The following is a 22,664-nucleotide window of genomic DNA, read 5'->3' as shown; positions in this document are numbered from 1 at the left end:
ACTGTAATCAGGATTTGGCTGTCCAAATTAGGACTGCCCTAATTACTCCTCAGCAGGTGCCAATCTGGGGGAGGGCAACAAATGGGAAGAGAGGAAGTAAGGACACTTTGCATCTTCAGACTCATACAATGAGGAAACACTTTCTTCCGAGCCTGGAAAACCTGATTAAGTAATAGGTAAAAGGCACCATGGGGTTATATGTTGTGTGCGTGCGTGCGCTGTTGTGTAACAACTACGTAAATGATTTTCTATTTAATTCCCTTCAAAGCTTCACAGAATTACTCTCCCCAACCCTGAGATAAATTCATCCAGGGCCTGTAATTCAGCAACTGTGGGAGACGACTACAGATAATACCCTGTATAAGGAATGATGTGATAGTGGACACCGATAAGTGGACGTCATTCCAGAGAATTTGGCCATGAGGGATACCAAAGTAGTATAGTCTCTTCGGGGAAGGATCATGATACTTGATGACCACAATATACCAAGAACCAAAAGCAATGGGTATTTTCCAAGAAAAAGTAGTATAATAGAGATAGGTGCATTGTTTGGACAAAATGGTGAAATATAAATGACAGAGAAATAACTCAATTCCTGTGAGAAGGACAGAGCATGGTAAACAGAACCATCCATGTTCCTGCCTAAAGCCAGTTACTACACTTGTTGCACTGCATCCCATTCTCAAACACAATTTCAGCAACTTGCCCTTTCTTTCCGACATCAATAATTTGCCCTTTCTCCTAAATAATTTTCTTCAAATATAAACATGCACTATTTCTATTTAAGCTAACACACAAAACAATTAAAAACAAATTCTTCATGTGGCCTCAGTTCACCAGCTACTACCCCATTTCTCTGTTCCCCTTCTCAGCAAAACTCACTGTAAAAGTTCTGCCTACATTTACAAGTTCTCTACTCCCAGATTCTTCTTTTAAGCCCATATCAATCCAGGTTTCCTGCCTACTGGTCTATAGAAATAACTCTTTTGACAATCACAATGACCTCCACGTTGTTCAATTTATCATTCAATCAATGCTCAGTTTTAATGCTTGACTGAATAGCAGCACTGGGACCGGGGCTCCCTCCATCCCTTTACTTGGTTTCCAGGACTCCACATTCTCTTCATCTTCCTCCTACTTCACTGACTGTTGCTTTCCAGTCTCCTTTGCTCGTTTCTCCTCATCTTGCAAACTTCTTAAGGTCCACAGTCCTCTTCTCTGTCATATTTATATTCAATCCCGTAGAGATTTCATGCAGTCCATGGTTTTAAATACCATTTATATACACTCCTTATATGTCGATGGCTGCCAAATACGTATCTCCAGGGCAGACCTCTCTCCTTTTGATGCGTATAGCCAACTACCTACCCCATATCTCCATGTGGATGTCTAAAAGACACTCCAAATTTAAATCCTGATCCATTGCCCCCAAACCTTCAGTGTCCGCCATCTCAATCGCTGAGATGACTTTTCACCATTCAAATGAAAAATCCTGAGTCATTTTTGATACCGTTCTTTCTCTCACACTCTGTATCCAATCTGGCAGGAATTCTGTTGCCTGGCCCTTCCAAATACAGTTGATCCTTGAGCAACGTGGGGGTTAGGGGCGCAGACCCCCCTGCACAGTTGAAAATCCACAAACTGCTATCTCTGTCTCCAAAACAAAGGATTGATAAGTGACTCACCCAAGGGCAGGAAGCTGAAACAGTTTGGACAGAATCAGGAACCAAACCCTAGTTCTTTTGATTCCACATGTTCTTTCTTTTTTATTGGAGTAAATTGCTTTACAATGTTGAGTTAGCCTCTGCGGTACAAGGAAATGCATCAGCTACATGCATACCTATATCCCCTCCCACTTGAATCTCCCTCCCCCACCCCCATCTAGGTCATCACAGAGCACAGTTGAGCTCCCTGTGCTATACAGCCGGTTCCCACTAGCTATCTGTTTTACACATGGTAGTGTATTTATGTCAAACTTAATCTCCCAGTTTGTCCCACCCTCCCCTCCCCACTGTGTCCACATGTCCGTTCTCTATGTCTGCGTCTCTATTCCTGCCCTACAAATAGGTTCATCTGTACCATTTTTCTAGATTCCACATATATGCGTTAATATACGATATTTGTCTTTCTCTTTCTGGATTCCACATCTTCTGATCTCTAATCAAACACAAACTTTTCCCCACACTTAGTTAATTTAAAGATGTGTAAAATGAAAATACAGGGCTTCCCTGGTGGCGCAGCGGTTAGGAATCCGTCTGCCAATGCAGGGGACATGGTTCGAGCCCTGGTCTGGGAAGATCCCACATGCCGCAGAGCAACTAAGCCCATGTGCCACAACTACTGAGCCTGCGCGCTAGAGTTCATGAGCCTCAACTACTGAAGCCTGCAAGCCTCGAGCCTGTGCTCTGCAACAAGAGAAGCCACCGCGATCAGTGAACCATGCGCTGCAACGAAGAGTAGCCTCTGCTCGCCGCAACTAGAGAAAGCCCGCGCGCAGCAACAAAGACCCAACTCAGCCAAAAATAAATAAATAAATTAATTAATTAAAAAAAAAAAAAAAAAGAAAATACAGGTACTATATTTATTGAAAAAATCTGGGTATTAGTGGACCCATGAAGTTCAAAGCTGGGTTGTTCAAGGGTCAACCATATATTCAGAATTCAATCAGTTCTCACCACCTGTGCTGCTACCAACCAGTATGAGCTGTCTTCATTTCTCACCTGCATCACTACAATGGGCCTTCATCAGTCTCCCTGCTTCCATCCTTGTCCTCCCACAGCCTAGTCTCAATACTTACATTTTAAAATAAAAGTTAGATCATACTGCTCGTAAGCATAATTTCTGCAATGGCTCCTATTTCAGTGAGAGTAGAACTCAATATGCCTACAGTGGCCTACAAGGCCCTACATGGTCTGGCCTTCTGTTCCCTTTCAGACATCCTTCTAGTACCCTTCTTGCTCACTTTACCCCAAACACACTGGCTGCCCTGCTGGTCCTGAAAAGTGTCATGCAGTCTTGCCTTAGGGCCTTTGTCCTCTGCCAGGGCACTCTTTTCAGATATCTTCTCTAACTCCCAAAACTCCTTGCAGTCTTTTCTCAAACCTCAACGTGACAGGGCTTCCTGGGGCACCCTATTGAAAATTGCAACCTCCTTCTCCTACACTCCGGAGTCTATTCACCCTACTCCATTTTTCCCTGTAGTACTTAGTACCTTCTAAAATTCTTTGTAGGTTTATGTATTATATTTATTGTCTATCTCCTCTCTCCCGTCTCCAACAGAGTGTAAACCCCATGAAAGCAGTATTCTGTTTGGTTCATTGCTATATCTACAACCTCTGGTTTAAGTACTCAATAAACATTTGTTAAATGAATGAAATTCTAGAAGCCAAGTAAATGAATGTTTACTTGTTTTAGGATGGAGTAATTAACTGTGTCAAAAGTAACTGAGATGATATAATATTCTGACAGGTTTAATAAATTTAGGCAAGAACTTTGGGGCACAGAAATAATTCAAAGCATAGAATCACCGAACCACTGCTGATAAGCTTAGAGGTAACCTGGCAGATGGAAAAAAATGCCTGAGAGCAAATGCCCTGATGTTCATAAAAGAAAAGAAGGTAAATTACAGAAATTGGGTGAGTTCAGAACTATAGGCAAAATTCTAGAAAAGACTATTAATGATGGTTTTTGAACAATTAGGAAGTGGTACTCACCAGGAGCCGGGAAGACCTCACAATGAACAAGTCATATGTCTTTGTTTCTTTCCTAACTGGGTAACTCACTGACTTAAAAGAAGAAACCGCAGATTTGGCTCAAGGTCAAGAGACCCTGTTTCCAAGGGTAATTTGCAAGCTGTCTAAGACAAGAGTTCTTAACAAAGAGTTTGGCAGAGCAGGGAGCAGTGGGTCCTAAAAGTGAAGGGGTGAGAGGATTCCAGAACAAATAACTATGTATTGTCCACTGCTGGCTTGTACATGCCCAATTTGGGGAGACATAAGAAAGGGTTAGCAGCATTAAAATGATCAGAACTGGGAGAACACCAGTAAGAAATCTAAGTCTCTTCCAGAGTGGATGACGAAATATAGGGTGTGGTCATAGATGGTAGTAAAGGTAATCTCTGTCATCATCGTCGTTGTCATTATCAAAATAGCAGCTACTCATTTGGGAGTTGGGGCTTAATATTTTGTTAAAACAGTTCTAAAAGGTTAACATTTTCAAAACAATCCTATGAGGGAAAAACTATTATTACCTTTTTTCACAGATGAGAAAACTAAGGCACAGAGAGGCTGAGTGACTGTTCAAGGTCATATAACTAATAGGTGAAAAAGCTGGTATTCAAATTTAGGTCCCAGAGACTGCTCGTGAACTAGAGTCTGGATTTACTGTTAGAAAAACACATGAGATCTTGAGTTGAGTGTCCTGTGAGGAGCAGCTTCAGTGCACGTCCGAAGCTGAGGTGTTGGCTGAGCCAGTTCATGAGGAACTCTGGTCTGAAGGGCTGGGGCAAGGCCTCTGCACAGGGCCTGCTATGAGCAAGTGAAACAGACTAAGCACAAAGAGAAAAAAGGTGGATGGGCTAGGCCTGAAGTGAGATTGCCAGATTTATGTCCTTTCCAGATGAAATGTGGATCCTCTAGCAACGGGAGTAATGGAAGATTTCCCTAAATCTGCCTTCAAGCTTTTCCTTGATTGATCTGTGTGAAGAGACAGGATCTGCAAGATGGCGGAGGAGTAAGACGAGGAGATCACCTTCTTCTCCACAAATACATCAAAAATACAGCTACATGTGGAACAGCTCCTACAGAACACCTACTGAATGCTGGCAGAAGACCTCAGACTTCCCAAAAGCCGTGTGGCTGACAGGGTCTTGGTGTTCCGGCCGGCTGTCAGGCCTGACCCTCTGAGGTGGGAGAGCTGAGTTCAGGACACTGGACCACCAGAGACTTCCCGGGCCCGTGTAATATCAATCGGCGAGAGCTCTCCCAGAGAACTCCGCCTGAATGCTAAGACCCAGCTCCACTCAATGACCGGCCAGCTCCAGTGCTGGACACCCCATGCCAAACAACTAGCAAGACAGGAACACAACCCAACACGTTAGCAGAGAGGCTGCCTAAAATCATAATAAGTTCACAGACACTCCAAAACACACCAACGGACGCGGTCCTGCCCACCAGAAAGACAAGATCCAGCCTCATCCATCAGAACACAGGCACCAGTCCCTTCCACCAGGAAGCTTACATAACCCACTGAATGAACCTTAGCCACTGGGGGCAGACACCAAAAACAATGGGAACTACGAACCTGCAGCCTGCGAAAAGGAGACCCCAAACACAGTAAGTTAAGCAGAATGAGAAGACAGAGAAACACGCAGCAGATGAAGGAGCAAGGTAAAAACCCACCAGACCAAAAAATGAAGAGGAAATAAGCAGTCTACCTGAAGAAGAATTCAGAGTAATGACAGTAAAGATGATCCAAAATCTTGGAAATAGAATGGAGAAAATACAAGAAACGTTTCATAAGGACCTGGAAGAACTAACGAGCAAACAATGATGAACAACACAATAAATGAAATGAAAAATTCTCTAGAAGGAATCAATAGCAGAATAACTGAGGCAGAAGAACGGATAAGTGACCTGGAAGATAAAATAGTGGAAATAACTACCACAAAGCAGAATAAAGAAAAAAGAATGAAAATAATTGAGGACAGTCTCAGAGACCTCTGGGACAACGTTAAACGCACCAACATTTGAATTATGGGGTCCCAGAAGAAGAAGAGAAAAAGAAAGGGACTGAGAAAATATTTGAAGAGATTATAGTTGAAAACTTCCCTAATATGGGAAACGAAATAGGCAATCAAGTCCAGGAAGCACAGAGAGTCCCACGCAGGATAAATCCAAAGAGTAACACACCAAGACGCATATTAATCAAACTATCAAATATTAAATATAAAGAAAAAATATTAAAAGCAGCAAGGGAAAAGCAACAAACAACATACAAGGGACTCCCCATAAGGTTAACAGCTGATCTTTCAGCAGAAACTCTGCAAGCCAGAAGGGAGTGGCAGGACATATTTAAAGTGATGAAAGGGAAAAACCTACAACCAAGATCTCTACCCAGCAAGGATCTCATTCACATTCGACAGAGAAATTAAAACCTTTATAAACAAGCAAAAGCTAAGAGAATTCAGCACCACCAAACCTCTCTAGGCAGGAAACACAAGAGAAGGAAAAGACCTACGATAACAAACCCAAAATGATTAAGAAAATGGTAACAGGAATATACATATCGATAATTACCTTAAATGTAAATGGATTAAATGCTCCAACCAAAAGACATAGACTGGCTGAATGGATACAAAAATAGGACCCGCATATATGCTGTCTACAAGAGACCCACTTCAGACCTAGGGACACAGACAGAATGAAAGTGAGGGGATGGAAAAAGATATTCCACGCAAATGGAAATCAAAAGAAAGCCGGAGTAGCGATTCTCATATCAGACAAAATGGACTTTAAAATAAAGACTATTACAAGAGACCAAGAAGGACACTACATAATGATCAAGGGATCAATCCAACAAGAAGATACAACAATTGTAAATATTTATGCACCCAACATAGGAGCACCTCAATACATAAGGCAAATGCTAACAGCCATAAAAGGGGGAAATCAACAGTAACACAATCATAGTAGAGGACTTTAACACTCCACTTTCACCAATGCACAGATCATCCAAAATGAAAATAAATAAGGAAACACAAGCTTTAAATGACACATTAAACAAGGTGGATTTAATTGATATTTATAGGACATTCCATCCAAAAACAACAGAATACACTTTCTTCTCAAGTGCTCATGGAACATTTTCCAGGATAGATCATATCTTGGGTCACAAATAAAGCCTTGGTAAATTTAAGAAAATTGATATCATATCAAGTATCTTTTCCGACCACTACGCTATGAGACTAGATATCAATTACAGGAAAAAATCTGTGAAAAACACAAACACATGGAGGCTAAGCAGTACACTACTAAGTAATCAAGAGATCACTGAAGAAATCAAAGAGGAAATCAAAAAATACCTAGAAACAAATGACAATGAAAACACGACAACCCAAAACCTATGGGATGCAGCAAAAGCAGTTCTAAGAGGGACGCTTATAGCAATACAGTCCTACCTCAAGAAACAAGAAACATCGCAAATAAACAACCTAACCTTACACCTAAAGCAATTAGAGAAAGAAGAACAAAAAACCCCAAAGTTAGCAGAAGGAAAGAAATCATAAAGATCAGATCAGAAATAAATGAAAAACAAATGAAGGAAACAACAGCAAAGATCAATAAAACTAAAAGCTGGTTCGTTGAGAAGATAAACAAAAGTGATAAACGATTAGCCAGACTCATCAGAAAAAAAGGGAGAAGACTCAAATCAACAGAATTAGAAATGAAAAAGGAGAAGTAACAACTGACACTGCAGAAATACAAAGGATCATGAGAGATTACTACAAGCAACTCTATGCCAATAAAATTGACAACCTGGAAGAAATGGACAAATTCTTAGAAAAGCACAAACTTCTGAGACTGAACCAGGAAGAAATAGAAGATATGAACAGACCAATCACAAGCCCTGAAATTGAAACTGTGATTAAAAATCTTCCAACAAACAAGAGCCGAGGACCAGATGGCTTCATAGGAGAATTCTATCAAACATCTGGAGAAGAGCTAACACCTATCCTTCTCAAACTCTTCCAAAACATAGCAGAGGGGGGAGCACTCCGAAACTCAATCTACGAGGCCACCATCACCCTGATACCAAAACCAGACAAAGATGTCACAAAAAAGAAATCTACAGGCCAATATCACTGATGAACACAGATGCAAAAATCCTCAACAAAATACTAGCAAACAGAATCCAAAGCACATTAAAAGCATCATACACCATGATCACATGGGGTTTATCCAAGGAAAGCAAGGATTCTTCAGTATACGCAAATCAATCAATGTGATACACCGTATTAACAAACTGAAGCATAAAAACCATATGATCATCTCAATAGATGCAGAAAAAGATTTGACAAAATTCAATACCCATTTATGATAAAAACCCTCCAGAAAGCAGGCATAGAGGGAAGTTACCTCAACATAATAAAGTCCATATATGACAAACCCACAGCCAACATCATTCTCAACGGTGAAAAACTGAAACCATTTCCACTATGATGAAGAACAAGACAAGGTTGTCCACTCTCACCACATATTATTCAACATAATTTTGGAAGTTTTAGCCACAGCAATCAGAGAAGAAAAAGAAATAAAAGGAATGCAAATCAGAAAAGAAGTAAAACTGTCACTGTTTGCAGATGACATGACACTATACATACAGAATCCTAAAGATGCTACCAGAAAACTACTAAAGCTAATCAATGAATTTGGTAAAGTAGCAGGATACAAAATTAATGCACAGAAATCTCTTGCATTCCTATACACTAATGATGAAAAATCTGAAAGAGAAATTAGGGAAACCCTCCCATTTACCACTGCAACAAAAAGAATAAAATACCTAGGAATAAACCTACCTAAGGAGACAAAAAGACCTGTATGCAGAAAACTATAAGACACTGATGAGAGAAATTAAAGATGATACAAACAGATGGAGAGATATACCATGTTCTTGGATTGGAAGAATCAACATTGTGAAAATGACTATACTACCCAAAGCAATCTACAGATTCAGTGCAATCCCTATCAAACTACCAATGGCATTTTTCACAGAAGTAGAACAAAAAATTTCACAATTTGTATGGAAACACAGAAGACCCCGAATAGCTAAAGCAATCTGGAGAAAGAAAAACGGAGCTGGAGGAAATCAGGCTCCCGGACTTCAGACTATACTACAAAGCTATAGTAATCAAGACAGTATGGTACTGGCACAAAAACAGAAATATAGATCAATGGAACAGGATAGAAAGCCTGGCCAGAGATAAACACACACATGTATGGTTACTTTATCTTTGATAAAGGAGGCAAGAATATACAATGGAGAAAAGACAGCCTCTTCAATAAGTGGTGCTGGGGAAACTGGACATCTACATGTAAAAGGATGACATTAGAACCCTCCCTTACAGCTTACACAAAAATAAACTCAAAATGGATTAAAGGCGTAAGTGTAAGGCCAGACCCTATAAAACTCTTAGAGGAAAACATAGCAGAACACTCTATGATATAAATCACAGTAAGATCCTTTTTGACCCACCTCCTAGAGAAATGGAAATAAAAAGAAAAATAAACAAATGGGACCTAATGAAACTTAAAAGTTTTTGCACAGCAAAGGAAACCATAAACAAGATGAAAAGAAAACCCTCAGAATGGGAGAAAATATTTGCAAACGAAGCAACTGACAAAGGATTAATCTCCAAAATATACAAGCAGCTCATGCAGCTCAATATCAAAAAAACAAACAACCCAATCCAAAAATGGGCAGAAGACCTAAGCAGCCATTTGTCCAAAGAAGATATACAGATTGCCAACAAACACATGAAAGGATGCTCAACATCACTAATCATTAGAGAAATGCAAATCAAAACCACAATGGGGTATCACCTCACACCAGTCTGAATGGCCATCATCAAAAAATCTACAAACAATAAACGCTAGAGAGGGTGTGGAGAAAAGGGAACTCTCCTACACTGTTGGTGGGAATGTAAATCGACACGGCCACTATGGAGAACAGTATGGAGGTTCCTTAAAAAACTAAAAATAGAACAACCATATGACCCACCAATCCCACTACTGGGCATATACCCTGAGAACACCATAACTCAAAAAGAGACATGTATCACAATGTTCACTGCAGTACTATTTACAACAGCCAGGACATGGAAGCAACCTAAGTGCCCACAGACAGATGAATGGATGAAGAAAATGTGGCACATATATACAATGGAATATTACTTAGCCATTAAAAGGAATGAAATTGAGTCATTTGTTGAGACGTGGATGGACCTAGAGACCATCATACAGAGTGAAGTTAAGTCAGAAAGAGAAAAACAAATATTGTATATTAATGCATGTATGTGGAACCTAGAAAAATGGTACAGGTGAACCGGTTTGCAGGGCAGAAGTTGAGACACAGATGTAGAGAGCAAACGTATGGACACCAAGGGGGGAAAACCGCGGTGGGGTGGGGATGGTGGTGTGCTGAATAGGGTGATTGGGATTGACAAGCATACACTGTTGTGTATAAAATTGATGACTAATAAGAACCTGCAGTATAAAAAAACAAACAAACAAGCAAACAAACAAAAAACTAATACTAAACTTTCTTTGGGTTATTTGTATGGAAATATGTTAATATAAATGTTTCAGACATTACATGAAATTTCTAAAAATCTTATATGTTCTGGTATAATGTTATAAGTCATAATTCTAGTTATTACTTTAAAATGTATATCTCAGAAATAACTAAATTTCCTTGTCAATTGCATTATTATGAACTTTCATCAAATCTTTAACCGTGGTCATTTTTAAGTCTTTTGTCATTTACAGACAGTTCTGGGTGTACTCTGATGCTTTTGCAAAAATGTTCCTATAAAAGCGTTTCATCTTCAAGGAATTCATGGAAAAGACTCTGACAAGTACAGGTTTCTGGTAACTGACTATACTGCTGAACTGAATGAATAAGCATCTTCAGAACTCTAATGGAAAACTGATGAATTCATAAAAGTGCTAACAAAAGATCAAGATGAAAAAAAAATTAATTACATGTGACTGAGTGAACTGATGAGGATGATTATAATTTTTGTGACTTTCTGTTTGAATAAAAAAAAAAATCCCACAAGGACTCAGAGGCAAAAAATATACAAATCAATTTTCACTGCAAAGTAAAGGACATGTTACAGTGGAGGATTTCTGGACTGAATGTCAATATTATGACATAGTATCAGTGTGTTTCGTGTTTGGTAATTGCAATCGTTGCTTTTGTTATGGTCATCCATTTACAATGCTTGGTGTCAGCTTATTTATCTCTTGTAAAAATAAAATACAGTGTGTGTGTGTGTGTGGAAAAAAAAAAAAAAAGAGACATGTATCACAATGTTCACTGCAGTACTATTTACAATAGCCAGGACATGGAAGCAACCTAAGTGTCCATAGACAGATTAATGGATAAAGAAGATGTGGCATATATACACAATGGAATATTACTCAGCCATAGAAAGAAACGAAATTGAGTTATTTGTAGTGAGGTGGATGGACCTAGAGTCTGTCATACAGAATGAAGTCAGAAAGAGAAAAACAAATACCGTATGGTAACATATATATATGGAATCTAAAAAAAAAAAATGTTTCTGAAGAACCTAGGGGCAGGACAGGAATAAAGATGCAGACGTAGAGAGTGGACTTGAGGACACGGGGAGGGGGAAGGGTAAGCTGGGATGAAGTGAGAGAGCGGCACTGATATATATACACTACCAAATGTAAAACAGATAGTTAGTGGGAAGCAGCCACATAGCACAGGGAGATCAGCTCGGTGATCTGTGACCACCTAGAGGGGTGGGATAGGGAGGGTGGTAGGGAGACGTGAGAGGGAGGAGATATGGTAATACATGTATAGGCATAGCTGATTCACTTTGTTATAAGGCAGCAACTAACACAACAATGTAAAGCGATTATACTCCAATAAAGATGTTAAAAAATATACTAAAAGTTATGGAGTGGAAAAAAAAAAAAAAGAAAAACATATGAACCCCTGAAGTACTGAGTAATATACGGTCATCAGTCTCAAAGGAAGTGTCAAGAGGTATGTCCCCCAAAACTCTCAACTTAGCCCTGTCCTGTTGAACATTTTTAAAAATGACATACACAAAGAAACTAAAAGATTGCTAATAAAATCAAGAATGACACGGAATTTGGAGGAATAGCTATGATTTTTTGATGACAGAATGAGGATTCAACAATATCTCAATAAACTGAAACGATGAGCTAAAAATAACATTAAATTTAATGGCTACATGTGAGATCTTGAATTTAAGTTAAAAAAAAATCCCTACAAATATAGCTTAGAAAAGATAAGGTTAATTTCACCTACTATTTCTTCTTATATTTCCTTATTCCCTACAGCCAACCAGTGGCCATGTCCTACAAATTTACCCCCTTAATTTAAGTTTCTTGGTCTGCCCCTTCCCCTCCGTTTCCCCCACCTCTCCTCTAATTCAGGCACTCTCTGCCTCTCTCCCCTCCACCTCCACACTCTTGCCTTTCCAATCCATCTTACACAAAGCTCAGAAAAATCTCCCTAAAGCACAGGTCTTCCCTGGCATTCCCTGTTGACTGACCTTCAGTGGTTCCCACTACCGAACTTTAAAAGGTCACGTTCCTTGAGCCTGGCATTCAAGAGCCTCCATTTTGGCTTAGCCATCTTTTCCAAAACCCAAACATTCATCACTTGCTCAGCCTTTTCCTGCTCTTCCCCACCTCCTTGACATTGTTCTGGTTCCTTCACTCCTTTAGCTCCTTCAGTTTAAATCCTGCCTAAATCCTCCTCATTCTTCACAAACCCTAGGTTTGTAACCTTCACCAAACCTCTCTTGTCCTCTTTAAGTAATTTCTTCCTCCTAGAGCATGTCATCATTACCTATCTTACCATATTTTCTGTCATAAATTGATGCTGTGGATACACGTCTGATTTCTTTGTCCCCTATTTTCCTTTCTATCCTCAACCAAGAACGTAAGCTCATTAAAGGTATATCTGTAACTGATGGACTTCTTTATTCCTACACACTCACATGCAATGATGTGTGTCTGGCATTGGGTCCTGCACAAAGAAGGCAGTGGTTTTGCTGAAGAACAAGAGCACACTTGGAACACTGGGCTCAGTGTGGAGTACTCCTTTTTTAAGATAGATACTACCAGACTGATGGCAACAGAGAAAGAAGAGTGGGATGGTTTGCAGACCCAGGACGTATCAGAAACCAAGGATGTTCTGTCTAGGGGAAAAGAAAAACAAAACAAAACTACTAAACGGACCATGATAGCCATCTTCACATATTTGAAGGGTTTTCATGTGTAAGGATGAAACTGATTTGGAATCACTACAGAAATAAGAACTATGTCCAATCTGAATATAGTTTCAAAACAAGAGATTGTTCAACGGTGACCACTCTGCTTTGTGGATTTAGTAAGCTTCCTATCACTTGACTTGTTGTGAGGCAGGATCATAAATGAGGAAAAGGTCACCTACAATAAATAAGGTGCCAAGCTATAAAAACTTTTAAAAAGATTTCTTTCAAAATAACAAGAACAACAATAATATATAAATGACCATCAGTGGGACTTAGAGTCTATTGCCAATTTTGCCATATCTTCGGCAGGTTAGGTAACGTCTCCATTATAATTAATACTCACTGGCATTATTATTTGTTAGAAATTATGGGTTGCCCTTAATGAAATATAAGAAAAAGAAGACATGCCTTGCTTTAAAAAAAAAAAAAAAAAGCTTAAAATCCAATGCAGCTTAAAGTAAAAGTTAATTTTTAAAGTATGTTATTTGACTGTCATTTGGTAGATGTGACATTGGTACAACCATTTTGGAGTTAACTCTGTGGCCCAGAAATTCCACTCTTAGACAACTAACACAAGGGCAATGGCTTTTAAAATGTTCATTTGTGTATCTCTTAAAGGAATTTTGAAAAACTATATTCTCTTCCCCACATTTTAAAATTGAAATTTAGTTTTCTTTTTCTTTTAGCATGAGTTTAATGGTTACAAAATATTGACTAGAAAATATTGAAAAGAAATCAGAGGGAAAACTAAAGGTGTTCAAGTTCATAACTATGATTTTTCATTTCCACTGATGCTAAACAGGGTAACCATCCGTTTATGACAGTAGGAAGGCTATAGGTCAAACATCAGGAGGAATATGTTTGGACAGACTAAAAAGAAATCATATTATAGATTATTAAGGGTTACTAAGAGTTCAAAATTGCTTTACTTTAAAGATCTTTTAGAATCACAAGAGGGGCTAATCAAGGTCCAGAGTTTCCTTGAGGAAGACACATCTTGTGATTCTAGACTTTCATAAAAATCAAGGCTGACACTTCATCTAAGCCACCCAAAGGCAGTCCTAAGTGGCTTTGTCCCTTTGTACCTTCCATTCCCTCTGCTGGTATGACTATACGTGTGTCTAGGAGACTATTTCTTTGGTACTTGTTCTCATCAGGCCTCTTGACAAACTCAAGGATGGTCCTTTTCTATAATGATGGAAAGTTAGGCTACGAAGGCAGTATCAGCCACCACCCCAAAGGTCAAGTTCTAAATTGACGTTGCTTAGCTTCCAACAGAAGCTCTACCTGTAGGCTGCAGTGCAGGTGTCCTTGTACTCCTGTAGCTTCACGCACACCATGTTGAGGAACTGATCCGAATAGGCACTCAAGTCGTGCATCAGGTTCATGAGGTCTTGCACTGTCTTCTCCACAATGATTGTGCTCTGGAAACGAACACAGAGAGGACACAGAAACTCATGAGTGTTTTGCCTCAAGTGATGTTTATGACAAGGAAGGACTACTAAGAGGATGTGATCACTTAAGACACTTGAGCTTTCCTAGAAGGATGTGACATTTAAAAATACTCCTGAAAAACAACAACAAAATAAGTATCTTACATAGTGCTGATCTTCCAAAGACCTGAGAAAGTGTTTTTTATGGAAGGACACAGGACAGGGAATTTCATATTGATTTCATGGAATTCTTGGCATCTACAAGATATCTCTGCGGCTTTTAAGAAAGAAAATTCATATTCAGTTGGAGCCTGATTTATCACCCCCAGGGTTCTACTTTGAGATTAGGGACTCACGACAGGCAGCATAAAGAAAAAGCCTTCTAGGATTTGTTTTTTAAAGTTTCAAAACCATCAATCTATTAAGAATAACAACTAACATTTGTATCGTGCCTTACAGCTTGTAGAATGTTTTCACATATACAGCATATGTTACCTCACTTGAAACTCACAAAATAATCATGATAATCATGAACACTTATTAGATTCTTACAAGCGCGAAGCTGAGCTAGGCACTCTACATGCTTTATGTCATTTAATCCTCTCAACGCACCTACCTATCGGCTGAATCCCTTAATCGTCCCCAGTGTAAAGAGGAGGAAACAGGCTTAGAAAAAGAAAGAAACAAAGCAAGGGCTCCAGACTTTGCTCTTTTAACTATACCCTTCTGCCTCAAACTTTTTCTCATGAGATCACAGTATCTCCTGTTGTTTTTGTCACTGTAGAAGCAGTGTCCAAAGAGACTCAGACACGTTTTTAAACTGAATTAAAGGAATATCCAAGGGAAAAAATAAGCCCATCTTAGACACTGATAGTACTGTGCAGCAAATCGGTGTTATACCTGAAAAGAGGCACATTCAATAAATTCTAAATCTTTGGTTAAGAAAAGACAGAGTTGTTTAAACCATTAGTTCATGCCTCTTTTGAAAGAAGCACAATTACACTGGAGTAAATATTAATCACATGCTTAGAAGCTTGGAATCCTTTGGTCAATAACTGGTTTGATGAATATGTATTTATTTATATAGAATTCCATAAGCAATGTAGACTTAGCCATAAAAGTAAACATTAAAAAATTTTTTTTTCCAGCCTGACACTAACCTTTGAAATAATCAAAGGCATTTTATTATGCTTAAGTACAGACTATGGGGTACAGGGTTTGGGTTAGCTTTTTTTTTTTCTTCTAAAAATAAAAAGAATGGATAAACGTGTACAGCTTTTCTCAACACAACGGAGGATCAGTTTGAGTTATGAGCTTACATATGCATGCTTATTCAGGACTATTTGGTTCTAGAGGTTTCTTCTTTCCTTCTCCTCTCCCCACACTCCAAGTAAAATAATCAGAAGGTGAAAAGGAAGGAGCAGTTATACCGTGTGAGGCAACTTCATAGGAAACCAAATTACAGTCTGTATAGAATCCCCACAAGTTCAACTTCCTTTTCTGTATTGATTTTAAGATTAAAGCACTGCAGCTTCACCCTGATCCATAATCCTGCTCCTCTGTGTTTGTGTGAGTGACAGGAATTGATTCTGCTTAGCTACATGTCCCCATGCTGCTAAGAAGAATCAAAAATCCTCATCCTGATTAAGAACACAGGCTATCCTACAACACGTGGACAGCAATTAATAAAGGAGAGTAGAGTGCAGCCATCCTAACAAAAGCCGTTTGAAATCTGACAAACACTGCAGGGAAGATGAGCACAAGGAAATTGCTCAGATTATTGAAAGAAAGGGCCTGGTTCTATTCCCAATTATACCACTGATAATCAACTCTGGGGCAGTTTTGGGTAGCCCCTTCCTTTCTGATGGCTCCATCTAGCCTTCTGGTAACCAAGGATAATTTGATGGCTCCTCTACTCTACTGGCCCTCATCGCTCAATCAGTGCCTTGGTGCTTGCAGACTTGGGGAATACTGTGTAACTGTTCCAGGTCATCTTAGGTGTGTTTGTTCTTCCTGATTAGATTATCAACTTCTCAAAAGTGAGACGGGTGTTCTTATTTTCTAAAACCTTCCCATCCTTCCCTTCCTTTGCTTGTTTTATAATTTCTAAGGATCTTTAGGACGATACTACTAATCAAAGAAACAGGACTAATAATGTCAACCCATATAAACAATGTGAGGGATGTCATATATGTGAGGGATGCTAGATACAGGCATCTTTGCATCTGGAAGTCTCTTTGGGTGGTTCAGCTTGGTTTGTATTTATGCCCATGTTTTTGGGTGATGAGAACTGTGCTGATGACAGTCGGAGAGGAAGGGGAGATTGCAGCCACAGAGGAATATCCCCTGGAGATAAAGATTTTGGGGGTAAACAGGAAGTACCTGCAGGGAATGATTAGCCTATGTGATGCTATATGATTATACACAATTTTCCAGCTATTTGGTTGGTTTACCTTGTCATGGTAGCACTCTGGATAATCAATCACTACATTCTCTTCAAGGAAAACGATACTGTAGTTTGCCAAATGATGCATACTTTTACAGGGGAAAAAAGATTCCATTTTCCAAGAATTTACAACAATTTCCAAATCAGTGGCTCTGACAGATAAATACTGAAAATATCAAATTTCTAACAAGGTCAGTCCTGTTTTTATTTATCTGATCCCTTTGGCATCACAGATGATTTATTGTCTCATTATTAATTTGGGGAATTGCCAATGTTGACTATAATGACTTCATAATAAGTAAAACCCTGATTTTATTCATTATAATTTCTATTAAACATATCACAAATGATTGATATTTGTTTAAAAATAACTCAATTCTCATTTCTTGCAACCTATTACCAGGTAATAAGTCTGAGCATGACATGAAAAATGAGAAAAGGAAAAAAACCCTCCCAGGATAGCTGAGGCAATTAAAAAAAAAAAAAAAAAAAAACCACTGCTATGAAAAATAAACAACTAAAGTTTCTTACAGGGATATATCAGCAATCTAAAATAAGAGGACAGTATACAAGGACCAGCTCTTTTGGTCTAAGGACCAGCTCTGAACTTAAAAATTTTAACGAATGAATGAATGAAGATGATTGGACACTGAAGACCTTGTCCGTTTAGCCCAAGCCCTAATGGGGTATGGCAACCACCGGTTCACTTCTTTATTAACAGTCTCTTCTGTCACACTACAAAATCCTTTTGATCAGTGACTATACTTTCATATCTCTACTGCCTAGTAGCAAGGTATCTGGAACACTGAAGGTGCTCAAAAGATGTTTATTAGATGAATTAATGCACATTCAGAACACAGTGAAAAGACAGATTTAGAGTACAATTTTAATGCAAAATAGTGGGTCAAAAGCCTGATTTGGTAAAGTGGAATCAGACCATGGCCTCTTTGTTACTACATTACTGTACCTTAATTCCCATGGTTCTAAAGACTGAACATTCATTACGACTAAAAGTCTTAGACTTTGCTACCAAAACATTCCTAATTTCACTTGACTGTATTATTTTCTGTAATGGCAATTAATAAATATATATACACACACAATTCAGGAAGTACAAACTCATAAAACTTTAGTTTGGAAAATGCAGTCTCTGTATGTGTGCTGTTTTAGCCCTTGAATCAGGGATGGTTCAGAGACGCTGCAGAGAACCTAGGGTCCTGGAAAACTACTTTAGGAAGAATTTGAAAGAAAACATAAGAGTAAATCCATTCATCACTTGAGACACACCCCACCACACCACATATATACACCAGCAACTGTGGAGGGAGAGGGCTTCACGAATGTCTGACAATGACAACAATGTTTCTGTTTATGGGGACATATCCAACTACTAGTCACCAAAACTTGTCATTCCATATTGTCCTTCCAATTACCATCAGCTCTAAGTTGTGGTTGGCCATAAACGATAACAACTACAACAATGACAGTAATGACAGAAATCAAAAGGAAATTTGCTTTCTGTTTTTCTATCTATATTTTGATTTGCGTGATGTTTAAAATATTCTGAATGGGTTTGCTCCTTTAATAAGCTAGCTGGTAAAAGACTATGCATCCAGGGAGTTGGTGACTGAGGACATTGCCACGTCTAATGCTCTTCCTAATCATCCTCCACCTCAAAAGCTGAGTAATCTTTTAAAAAGTTATGTCTGGGCTTCCCTGGCAACCCAGTGGTTAAGAATTCGCCTGCCAATGCAGGGGACACAGGTTCGAGCCCTGGTCCAGGAAGATCCCACATGCCGCAGAGCAACTAAGCCCGTGCGCCACAACTACTGAGCCTGCTGCGCTTTAGAGCCCACGAGCCACAACTACTGAGCCCACGTGCCACAACTACTGAAGCCCGCATGCCTAGAGCCCATGCTCTGCAACAAGAGAAGCCACCGCAATGAGAAGCCTGCACACCACAACAAAGAGTAGCCCCCGTGCAACGCAATTAGAGAAAGACTGCGTGCAGCAACGAAGACCCAGTGCAGCCAAAAATAAACAAATAAAATAAATTTTTAAAAAAATCCTTAAGAAAAAATGAATCTTTAAAAAAAAGTTATGTCTCCCACAGAAATGAGTGCTTATGTCCATCAAAAAGACATGAACACAAGTCCTCATAGCAGTTCTACTTATAACAGTTTAAAAAAGTAATAAAAGTGGTCCTTATGTCCATCAATAGTTTATGGGCAAATGAACTGTGGTATATTCATACAACGGAATACTGCAGAGCAAGGAAAAAGGATGAACTATTACTACACGTGACATGGACAAATCTCACAGACTGCATGCTGAGTGAAAGTATTCAGACACAAAGCAGCACAACTGTATGGTTCTGTCATTACTGTAGTTCAAAAACGGGCAAAAGTAATCTCTGGTGATAGGAGTCATAACAGTGGCTACCTTTGGAGGTGGTGGGTCCTGAATGGGAAGGAGAGAACCTTCCAGGTGCTGGAAATACCTTGAGTGGGTAGCTATTGCATGAGTAAAAACATGTGTAAAAATTTTTTGCACTTGAGATTGGTGCACTTCACAGTTTGTAAATTTAACATCAAAAGAAAAAAATTAAAGTTCTATCTGATTATGTCTCTACCAACTTAAAAGCTCTTTAATGCACTAGGCCCCATATTCTTCATATAACCCATAGGGCCCTTCATGGCATGGCTCCTAGCTACCCCTCTAGCCTCACTGTCTGCCATTTTCCTCTTGCTTGTCTAACATCTGGCTACGTGGCATTGCCTCAGTTCTTCATTCTCATTTCAGGGCTTTGTGCTTGCTTGCAAAGTCCTGTCCCTTGTCTTCCTTTCCTAGAGTACTTTTTCTTATCTTTCAGGTCTCAGCTGAAAACTCCTTTGTGTGGGAAGACTCTCCCTAACCTTCATTAGGTCCTCCTGTTAGAAACACCTAGAACATATCTATCTATCTAGCCATCTCCCACAGAGATGGTTCTGTTTCACTTGAGAACCCAGATTAATACCCACTGCAAGGGAGGAGGGGGGAACACTGACTGGGAGGGACATCTGGTTGGTGGTTACATGCACACATGTTAGATCTCAATTTTAAACAATTTATGTCCAACCTTCACACAAATGAATAGGCACCCCTTCAAAAATTTGTCTGAGAATACCATCTGTGAGTGTGTATGTCTTCTATTATAATGGTTTTCACTTAGGGTATATTTTTAAAATGTGAAGATGTAGCAGTATTGTTGGAATATTACCACAGGCCACTGCTATAGATGAGAACTGTTGAGAAGGCTTAGATGTTTTGTGGGGAAAGAGCTGGGAATTTAACGAATTGTTTAAATAGATACATATTTATTAAGCAAATATTTCCTCTATGTCAAATACTAGGCTAACTTAGGAGATAAAAAGCCAGATGAGACAAGTTTCCTGCCCTCCTGCCATCTTAGATATTAGTAGCAGAAGACACACAAGTTCACAAACAAGGACAATAAAGGCTCATAGGTGCTGCTACCCTGGGCATCTGTATATTGGGCAATAGAAGCATGGAGGAGGAAACAGTTAATTGAACTGGGGTCGAAGGGGTGGAGGGAGTCCTGAGAAAGAGGAAGTTACAACTGAACTGAGTCCAGAAAGACAAATAGCAACTTGCCGACTGACAAAGATTGGGGAGGGAAGCACTTCTGGTAGATGGAACAGCGTGAACATGAAGTGGTGTGGGATTCGGGGAATTGCACGTGGTTCTTCACGGCTGCGGATGAAGGGTGTGCATGTGTGTGTGTAGACAGGGTGGGTAGGCTCAGAGAAGCAGTAAGAAGCTAGATCCTCAGGGTCCTTTTACAACATATACATACATGACACCTAAATATTTCGAATATCCCTTCCCCACCAAGAAAATACAACAAATAAGTCCAATATGATGTCACCAATCACTAGATGATCCACTCCAAGTGTAGGAAGATAATTTCAAAAGGTTCCATTCTACCATTCGGAAAAAGACAAATACACTTATAATAACCAACTGGGAAATACGTTCGGAGCTCTGGCAGCCTCAAGCACTAGGTAGAATTTATAAGTAGGCTTAAACAAAGAAAATATGAGGTCAAATTTTGGGCAATCAGAAAAACTATATCCCTTTAGAATTCACAAAAGTAGTCATAAAATTTACTTGCCAAATGAAAACTTGGAAAATACATATGATGTAAATTACAAATAGTATTTATTTTTAACATTTTGAGTAGAGGATCATTTATGGTTGAATAAAATCTGTGCCTAACATATCTTACAAGTACAGCTGGCTTTTTATGAGGTTTATTTAGGAGGTTGTGACTTCATATTCAGAACAAAACAAAATAGCAGGGAAGGGGAAAGAAGTATACAACTGTTGTGCTTAATTAGACTATGAAATCCCAAGGGCATCTTTGTTTCCCAAGCTAACACTAAATAATAAAGGAATGTTTGTTGACTTACATACGTCAAATCAATATAACTCTATGGACAGGTTATCAATTCCCTTTGATATGTAATGGAACCCAGAGAGGAGAAATAAATCAACGAATAGGTGAGCATTAGCACTTGTAAGAAATATCTCCAACTCCACCCTCCCCCCCCCATACACACACATACCACACATAATTCAAAAGCACTTTAAGGTTACTATCCTGCAAACTGCATAGTGCTACATGTTAGGAAGGAGACAGAAGTATATTAGCAACAAGATTAGCAGCTATAGTACTTCTTTTCTTGCCAAGCAATGTTCTTGGTATAAAGCATGGTCTCTTTTCCCAGGGGATAATGATAATCTAGTTGGGATAACATCATTCAGAACAAGAAACAATTGGTTTTCCAAGAGATGAAAGTACAAAAGACAATGGAGGAGAACAGGAGTTGGGGAGCCTGAACTGGGATCTGGAGGATGGGTCAGGTTTGGATACATGGAAAGGAAGGGACAAGGTATTTCAGGCTAGAGAAAAGAGGTAGGCAAAGCCTGGGGGTGAGGAGTGAGCTGGTCACAAATAGCAAAGAGAAGTCAAGGGTGGTTGGAGGAGGAGAAAGGGTTGACTGGACAGTGGGGAACCAGCTTGTGGAAGGCCTGAGTGACAAGCTGAGGGCTTCTTCCTGCAGATGGAGAGAAGCAGCACAGCGTATTAGGTAGTGGAGCTCAGAATCCTAATTCTAGAGCTGAAAGCAACTTGCTATCCACAGTCAAATTCTCTTAAGCCACATAACAATTATGGTCCTAGATGGAATCCTAGTTTGGACAAACCAGTTGTAAAGAACATTTCTGCAACATCTGGGACATTTCAAAATGGACTAGATAATTACATGATATTAAGAACTTACTGCTAACATTGGAAACAGTGATAATGTTATTTTGATAAGAAAATGCTCTTGCTCTGCAGAGAAGTAATACTAAAGTATTTTGGTATAAAATAGCTTGAGGTCTTGGTTTACACAAGAGGAGATATATGAAGCAATGGTTTTCAGGCACTGGAGAAGGAAAATAAATGAAGTGAGCCCTGTGGATGCCCCAGCTGGTGTTTCCAGGCCATAATGCAGGAAGGTGATACTTAAACAGTGCCTGGAAGCCTTGCTGAGCTGAGACAGAACTTGGAGTTTAGGAACATTAAGGTAGCTAGAGTTTTATGAGGCAAAACAGTGGGGAGGAGGGAGCTGCACAAAGAAAGGGGAGAAGGAGGAAGGAGGGAGGAGAGAAGGAGGGAGAA

The 22,664-nt window shown here is 39.3% G+C and overlaps 1 protein-coding gene across 1 annotated transcript in view; it reads right to left on the bottom strand.

The window, feature by feature from the left end:
- Positions 1 to 22,664, bottom strand: part of EXOC4 (exocyst complex component 4) — an 813,300-nt gene that overhangs the window by 157,267 nt on the left and 633,369 nt on the right. Inside the window, exon 12 of the mRNA XM_068549476.1 lies at positions 14,345 to 14,481. Within this exon, the coding sequence (XP_068405577.1) occupies positions 14,345 to 14,481 (137 nt within the window). The remainder of the gene's footprint in view (positions 1 to 14,344; positions 14,482 to 22,664) is intronic.

This window comes from Eschrichtius robustus, chromosome 8, assembly GCF_028021215.1.
Source record: "Eschrichtius robustus isolate mEscRob2 chromosome 8, mEscRob2.pri, whole genome shotgun sequence".
Classification (NCBI taxonomy): Eukaryota; Metazoa; Chordata; class Mammalia; order Artiodactyla; family Eschrichtiidae; genus Eschrichtius; species Eschrichtius robustus.
The sequence above is the reverse complement of the archived record's forward strand: the minus strand, read 5'-3'. Positions and strand labels throughout refer to the sequence as shown.